Below are 9,013 nucleotides of genomic sequence, written 5' to 3'. Positions count from 1 at the left end.
CAAAAACACTGTGAGGGCAGGCACCATTTTTGCAATCATTCGGAATCCTTCCAAAATATTGAAAGAATAGCACATGCTTGCATATGCTTCCTCGGTGGGAAGGCTGTCTCTTGTAGATGCTGGGCATGCCTGTCAACAGTTACAGAAAAATTGCAGAGATAAGTGGAGCAATTTGCCTGCACTGGTGGCCCTATAAGAGTTGAGGCCTCCTGTAATTTATTTTATTTATTTATTTTATTACATTTATATACCGCCCTTTCCTGAAGGACTCATGACTAATTGGTGGGGTGGGGACCAGGCCCTGGCATCCCAAGCTGCAACAGGTTTCTGTGCAGTGCTGGGCCCTGTAACCCATGGAGGCCTCCCAGGCTACAGTAGGCTTCTGCATGTTGCTGCCCTGTAGTCCAGAGTTTCTCAACCTTGGCAACTTTAATTTTATCAAGGAATACTACCTGAGAGCTGTATTGCTCACAGCCAGGAGATGGAAGAGACTAGCACGAAAGGTTACTTGCGTTTATTGCAAACTAGCCTTTCTACACAACTGCCTATGTAACGATCTACCTCCGAGGTCGCTTTGGAAGAAACCGCTTGTGGATTCCATGGAGTGCTGACTTGCCTTTCGTTGATTCCAACGCTGTACTACACGTGCATTGATTAACGACCATCATAGAAACATCCATACTATGACGATGGCAGCCCGTGAATACCAGGAATGTTGTCAACAAATCCTTGCACGCCAGCATTACCAGCTTCTCGTTTGCCATATTAGCGAAGCTACAGAAAAGACCAAGCAAGTCAGGACTGAGGTCCTGCATCACAAAATGCAGCGCCTGCGCACAATAAGCAACCCTGGTTCTAACAATGGTTTGGTGCACAATTTATCATCTAAGACGCTTTCTTACAAACAACTCAAATTGTTACAACATGACGCAGGTTACAACCTAACGGATGCATGCCCTGTGGGCTTTGGGGCAGCCTTTGAATCAGCTATCCAACAAGTGAATATTAATGAAGAGACCAAGGGCTCTATCAGGCACCGCATCACAAGCCTACTTATGACTCACAGACGCTGCCAAACATTATCAGTTACTGAAAAAGAAGCCCTAAAGCAATTACAGGATGACACATCCATCGTCATCCTCCCAGCTGACAAAGGCAGAGCAACGGTCGTAATGGACCGACCTGATTATATCCACAAAGCCCTCACACTGCTCAATGACACCAGCGCCTACCGGACTGTCAAAAAAGACCCTATGACAACCCTCAGGAACCAAATATCCAAGGTACTGGATAGTTTAAAACGACAAGGGAAAATAGGGGAGGAGGCTTTAAGAACTATGCACCCCAAAGACGTACCTACTGCCAGATTTTATGGACCCCCCCAAGATCCATAAGAAAGGAGCTCCCCTAAGACCCATTGTGTCATTTAGGGGAACTCCAACCTCGGGGCTGGCCAAATGGCTATATGGCAGGTTAAGAAATCTAGTAATGAACAATGATACCACTGTGAACTCCTCTAGTGAATTTTTTTAGAGAAAATTAGATCTGTCAGCATAGAGGAGGAAGAGATCATGGTTTTCTACGATGTCACCTCCCTATTCACCTCAATTCCACAAGACTTAGCACTTGCTGCAATTGGGGACCGCTTGCAACAGCAGGGAGCGGGGCAACATCAAGATTCACTTAGCAACGAAGATCTGCTTCAGCTCATGTCCCTATGCCTGAAAACGTTTTTTACGTTTCAAGACACCATTTATGAACAGGTGAAGGGTACCCCTATGGGGTCCCCCATCTCTGGTGTCATTGCAGAGGCAGTCCTGCAACAGTTAGAGACCCGGGTGATGTCCACGTATTGCCCCAAGTTTTGGGTGAGATACATGGACGACACCTTTGTGATCGTCAAAAGGCAGGACAAGGACAGGCTGATGAGGAAGCTCAATTCCATCTATCCTGATATCCGCTTCACTGCAGAAGAAGAGACCAATGGGGCTTTGGCCTTTTTAGACATGTTGGTTAGACGTCGTCAACCTGACAGCTCGTTACACACATCGGTCTACCGTAAATCCACCCATACGGACATGATACTTCATTATGAAAGTAATCACCCCACAACCCATAAGGCCAGCTGTATTAGGACCCTCTTTAGACGTATAGACACGCATTGCAGCACGAATAAGGCAAAAAGGGAAGAAAAACGCCGCCTTTATCGTATCTGCAGAAACAACAGGTACCCACCTAACTTCATTAGACAACACAGCAGGCCAGGTGAACCTACCCGCCATCAATGTGAAAACACATCAACATCACGGATAACACTGCCTTATATCCACAGTGTATCCGAGGCCACAGCGCGCATACTAGCCCCTCACAAGGTCGGTGTTGCCCACAGTCCTGATCGGACATTACGAACTTGTGTCATGCGCCCTAAAGAACCACTCCCCAATGAAGAAAAATCCTCGGTCGTGTACAAGATGTCATGCCAGAATTGCGATTGCAATTACATTGGGGAGACGGCAAAACGACTGAGGACTAGGGTGCATGAACACAAACTCGCTATTAGAAAACAAGAACAATATTCACAGGTGTGGGCACACATGGCTACACACAACCACGTCTTTAATCTAACAGGGACCGAGGCAACTGCCAGTGACAACTCTAAAGGCGGCCGCTTGTTTAAGGAAGCTTGGTTTTCAAACCACTTCTCTATCAACCGGCACATAGACCTCCCCCCTGCATACCAGGCACTAAGGAATTGGGAAGAGGAACGACGTGCGCGATATGAAGGCAAACAGAGCAAGCATTCACAGAGCGCTTCATTGTATCAAAATCAAGATTGCACACAGAACCACCCTGCATTGTAGAACACAGGGAAGAAGAGCAACAACTATTTAGAACCTCTGGTATGAGAACACGGGCAATGACTAGAGCTATGGCTACAACACATGGAACTATCAGCAATCCACTTTTGACAACAGACACTCAGAGACAACTACATCCCCCCAAAACAGATGCGCGACAACTCAAAAGAAATACGGCCGACCTCAACAAACAGACCAGTGATGCACTCCATGAGCAGAGTGCAAACACCAACAGCATAAACGTGATCTCCCCACCCCAGTGTTTCCATCCAATGAAAGCTTGATCTTTTAGCAATAAAAACTGTTTTAGTTTTTCTTATTTCATCCCAGTGTTCGCTTAGTTTGTTAATTTTAATATGCCTGGGATTCGCATTTTTAATCTCATTAAGGAATACACACACACACACACACACACAATTTTTATTTTTCCCAACTCTCCCCCAAACATATCAACAAATATACAGTAATATTTTATCAAGTATTAACATACATTCTTATTTATCAGATACTCTTAGTAAAATAAATACATACACATAAATTTTGGTGTTGCTCGTCCATTTCCCCTTTCACTGTATCTACACTCCTTCTCTCTCAACAGATTATCTATGTAGCCAGAAATGCAAAAGATGTGGCTGTCTCGTTTTATTACTTCTACAAAATGGCAAAACTGCACCCGGAGCCTGGAACGTGGGAGGAATTTCTGAAGAAATTTATGGATGGGAATGGTAAGTGGGTAGTAAACCCTTCAAAGGCATTGAGCCTGGAAATTAGCCCTCCTCAGTTCAAGGTACAATATGATATTACCTGCAGCTAGCAGAGCAAATTATGGGGATGGCTTAACGCTTCTTAGGGCACCATTGTGGGGGAAGCTGCTTGAGGTCTTCTACTACTGATGGGTTTCACAGCTTGAAGTTCTGTGAATGGGAAGGTCAGATCTGGGCCTTCTTCTCCTTACCCATTCCTTTTTAGTGGATGACCGAACCAAAGTAAGTAGTAAGAAAACTGTAGTTTTCTCCATGTTCTTGCACTAAAATTCCCATCATTCACAAGCATTATTTCTCTTTTCAGTGTCTTTTGGATCCTGGTACGATCATGTCAAAGGTTGGTGGGACATCAGGGAAAAATACAGGATTCTGTACCTCTTTTATGAAGATATGAAAGAGGCAAGACTCTTTCTGCTCCTTCTATTAACATTGTTATTCTCTGCTACTCCACTGTCCACTTCTTCTCCCCACCTTAAGAATTAGATATGAAGTCTAGACCTAGTCTAAGTCTTGCATACATTTTCAACCTCCATTAATCAAAGATACACATGAGGACCGATCACAAAATGCTGCAAAACATGCCATAGCAGCCATGGCAGCTGTCCTCGAGCTAAACTCCTTCTAATTATGTGGAGAACAATTCCAGTTATGCTCAGGCAAGTTGGAAAAAGAACCTTGTAGGCGGAAGATTGTGAGAGGCTTAAGTTGATTACATCTCCAAACCAACTTTATGGCTAAATGGCAGAAGATGCCTTCGGGACAATGAGAAAGGAAAAAGATATCCTCTACGATTACTCCCTTCTGGGTGAGAGATAATGTGAGGTTTTGACTACATGCCTTCTGTGCAAAGGATAGCATATTTTAATTCATTTACAATCTCGCTGTACAGGTAATCCTCGACTTGTAACGCTTCATTTAGTGACTGTTCAAAGATATAACAATACTGAAAAAAGGGACTTATGACCGCTTTTCACACTTACGATTGTTGCAGCATCCCCATGGTCACATGATCAAAATTTGAATGCTTGACAACTGGCATGTATTTATGACAGTTGCCATGTGCCGGGATCATGTGATTCCCTTTTTGCAACCTTCGGACAAGCAAAGTCAATGGAGAAGCCAGATTCATTTAACAACTATGTTACTAACCTAACCGCAGTGATTCACTCAACAACTGTGGCAAGAAAGGTTGTAGAGTGGGACAAAATTCATTTAACGGTTGTCTCGCTTAGCAACAGATATTTTGGGCTCAATTGCGGTCGTAAGTCGAGGACTATCTGTACACCATTCTTCCTAATACAGATAGTCCTCAAGTTATGACCACAATTGAGCCCAAATGTTATGTTGCTAAGTGAGATGTTTGTTAAGTGAGTTTTACCCCATTTTATGATTTTTCTTGCCACAGGTCTTAAGTGAATCGCTGCAGTTGTTAAATTAGTAACATGAATCTGGTTTTCCCATTGACTTTGCTTCTCAGAAGGTTGCAAAAGGTGATCGCGTGGCCCTGGGACACTGCAACCGTCATAAGTATAAGTCATTTGTCAAGCATCCGAATGTAAATCACGTGACCCTGGGGATGGTGCAACTGTTATAAGTGTGAAAAATGGTTATATGTCACTTTTTTCAGGGCCGTTGTAATTTTGAACGATTACTAAGTGAACTGTTGTAAGACTTAAGTCCTGGCTTTCAGTACTTGATTATTGCTTTGTACACAGGATCCAGAACAAGAGATTCGGAAGATAATGGAATTCCTAGAGACGCCAGCTGATGAAAACTTAGTCAAGAAAATTGCACACCACACCTCCTTCAAAGAGATGAGCCAGAACCCAATGGCTAATTATACAGGCGTTCCCATTTCATTTATGGATCACACCATCTCTCCTTTCATGAGGAAAGGTAAGCCTTTCAAATAACCAAACTGGGGTTGGATGAGGTTTCTAATGCTCATAGGAGGAGGAAATAATAGTACTGCCTTCTCCTGCTTGACTAGCTCCGTATGTGTTAGATTTACAATTCCCAGCTATCAGGGCTAATCACTGTGCTGATCAGGGAATATGGAATTATTATTATTATTATTATGAAGCCGCTGGGTGAGATCATTCGTGGTTTTGGAGTTGGGTATCACCAATATGCTGATGATACCCAACTTTTTATTTCCACCCCAAACCACCCCAGCGATGCCCTCGACGTGATGTCCCGTTGCCTGGAGGCGGTCCGGGTCTGGATGGGGAGGAACAGGCTTCGACTCAACCCTGACAAGACTGAGTGGCTGTTCGTGCCGGCATCCCGGGAAATTCCGATTATTCCATCATTGGCCATGGGGGGTGAGCTATTACCCCCCGTAGATAGGGCTCGCAACTTGGGGGTCCTTCTAGATTCACAGCTCTCTTTGGAAGAGCATATTGGAGCTGTGACTAGGGGGGCCTTTGCCCAGGTTCGCCTGGTGCGCCAGTTGCGGCCCTATCTAGACCGGGATGCCTTGCGCACAGTCACTCATGCGCTCGTGACCTCTCGTCTAGACTACTGTAATGCTCTCTACATGGGGCTGCCCTTGAGGTCCACCCGGAGACTCCAGCTGGTGCAGAATGCAGCCGCGCGAGTTGTCTTGGGAGTTTCCCGATACTCCCATGTTACACCTCTGCTCCGCGAGCTGCATTGGCTACCGGTTGCTCTCCGGGTGAGGTTCAAGGTGTTAGTTATGACGTACAAAGCCCTTCATGGCATGGGTCCGGATTACCTACGGCAACACCTGCGACCGGCGTCAACTTCCCTCCGTCCAGTGCGCTCCCACAGAGAGGGCCTCCTCAGGGTGCCGCCGATCAAAGAATGCCGATTGGCGACCCCCAGGGGGAGAGCGTTCTCTGTGGGCGCGCCAGACCTTTGGAACAGCTTACCGGTTGAGCTCCGGACGGCCCCCGACCTTCGCTCCTTCTGGCGCGATCTTAAAACATTCTTTTTCGAACAAGCTGGCCTGGTCTGACGGGGTGGGGTTGGGTTTTTTAAAATTAGTTTTTAACTTAATATGTATTGATTTTATGGGCATGATGTTTAATTGGTTTTTAATGGTTTTTTAATTTTTGTATCTGATTTTTATTGTGTATTGCCCTGTTCACCGCCCTGAGTCCTTCGGGAGAAGGGCGGTATAGAAATCAAATTATTAAATTAAATTAAATTATTATTATTATTATTATTATTATTATTATTATTATTATTATTATTATTATTATTATTATTGTAGTTGTTGTTTTGTTGTTGTAGTAGTAGTAATAATAATAATAATACTAATACTAATACTAATAATAATAATAATAATAATAATAATAATAATAATAATAATAATAATAATAATTCCATATTCCCTGATCAGCACAGTGATAATAATAACAACAATAATAATAACAATAATAATAACAACTACTTTATTGTCACTTTGAATGTACACCAATCGGCATACATCAAAATGAAATTTCATTGCATACAGCTCTCCAAGGGTCAAAGTTTCTGCTTCTAATATCAGCACCCGAGGGAAGGTGGAATAAAGGTCAATAATTGCAGCATGGAAATGTAATGTTGTTGCAGGCAAATAGGGTCCTTTTTATACATGTTACAGGTACAACAATCTTCACCAACCTGGGCAGCCTGCAGATATGGGGGGCTTCATGACTTTCCAGCAAGAATGACCATGATTAACAATGCAGTACAATGGCTTGGGAAAGATTAACATGGGCCATTCTCAGAGAAGGTTGTGGCTGAGGTCTTCAGCAACTAGATGGTTCTTCTTCTATTATTATTATTATTATTATTATTATTATTATTATTATTATTATTATTATTATTAATTATTATTATTATTATTATTATTATTATTATTATTATTATTATTATTATTATTATTATTATTATTATCATCATCATCCTTTTCCTGGGATTTCACTACTTCTACAGGGATCTCTACGTAGGAAACAATCCTAATCAAGATGGGGAAAAAAACATATGGGGAGAGAAATAGTAATTGTGCCTGCCTTGTGCTAGCTTCTGCATTCTCCCAAATACACAGTAATGTTGTACATCAGCCTTTTATTTCCCCCTCTGCCCATTTTCCGATAATTTTTCTCTCCAGGGAACATACTGTATGTTACGGACCCAACTTTATTTTATCCAGTTTTAAATATGGTGATGTTGAAATGGAAGATAATATATGTTATTTAGTTGGGTAATGAAAGGTCTGCAAGCAAACAACCAAGGCCAAAGACCATCAAAGGTTCCACAATTGAACCGTGAGTTGCATACTGTATACTGTTTTCTATTGCAACATCACTACGTTTAACTTGTTACCCAGTTGACTGATGAAATACCTGCAAGCAAGCAAGCAAGCTCAGCAAGTACTAAGGACCTCACAGTTATGTTGACTATCATTTTCCCCTCAACTTAGGAGTTGCTGGCGACTGGAAAAACCAGTTCACAGTGGCACAAAATGAACATTTCAACGAGAATTACAAGATGCAAATGAAAGGAACTACATTGCAGTTTCGAACAGATATATGATTGTTGTTGTCCCCCCCGTCCTTGACTTTCCATTTTCTTACTCAGAATTAAAATAATCCTACACATTTTGTATATGTGCCTGGAATGTAGGTCAGCACACTGCACATGCCTCCTAGTTAATAAGATATGTCCAACAGTACAGGCTGTCAAGGTAATCTCTAAATTGTAGAGAATAGAATAGAATAGAATAGAATAGAATAGAATAGAATAGAATAGAATAGAATAGAATAGAATAGAATAGAATAGAATAGAATAGAAATAGAATAGAATAGAATAGAATAGAATAGGACCTTGGAGGTCTTCTAGTCCAGCCTCCTGTTCAAGCAGGAGGACCTATACCAGGGGTAGGCAACCTCAGCTCTTTTAAGACTCATGGACTTCAACTCCCAGAATTCCTCAGTCAACTATGCTGACTGAGGAATTCTGGGAGTTGAAGTCCATGAGTCATAAAAGAGCCGAGGTTGCCTACCCCTGACCTATACCATCTCAGACAGGTGATTATCCAGTCCCTTTTTAAACACTTCCAGCGATGGAGCACCCATGATTTCTGGGGGTAAGTTGTTCCAATGGTTGACTGTTCTCACTGTCAGCGTGCTTGGAGAATAACACGTTTGGAAAAATTTTGGCTGCACATTTTGGCCAGACACATCAAGTGAAAGTCTTAATTGACCAAACCTATGATAGAAGTTAAAAACAAGAGCAAGTAAATGAAATGGTTTACCTTACTATATATGGAAAACCAATGGAGAAATGTTCAGACAGACGCTGGTAGAAGAGTACTGGGTAGCTTGTGATTTGTTGTGAGCAAGACATATTGGTTGAAAGAAGACAAAATGGCTGTGAACA

At 42.5% G+C, this 9,013-nt stretch overlaps 1 protein-coding gene across 1 annotated transcript; it reads left to right on the top strand.

Annotated features, from left to right (window-relative positions):
- Window positions 1-689: 689 nt before the first annotated feature.
- Window positions 690-8,220, top strand: LOC308676318 (sulfotransferase 1 family member D1-like; the record flags this gene model as incomplete). The annotated part of the gene is made up of 6 exons (XM_081342131.1): window positions 690-1,283; window positions 3,457-3,583; window positions 3,927-4,074; window positions 4,269-4,278; window positions 5,338-5,518; window positions 8,055-8,220. 6 exons carry the CDS (start codon window positions 690-692, stop codon window positions 8,165-8,167), a joined length of 1,173 nt encoding a protein of 390 aa, XP_081198257.1. The 3' UTR covers window positions 8,168-8,220.
- Between the last annotated feature and the right edge of the window lie 793 nt (window positions 8,221-9,013).

The sequence above is a fragment of the Vipera berus genome (assembly GCF_964194415.1).
Source record: "Vipera berus genome assembly, chromosome: W".
NCBI classification, from domain to species: domain Eukaryota; kingdom Metazoa; phylum Chordata; class Lepidosauria; order Squamata; family Viperidae; genus Vipera; species Vipera berus.
This window is presented reverse-complemented; position numbering and strand designations above follow the sequence as displayed.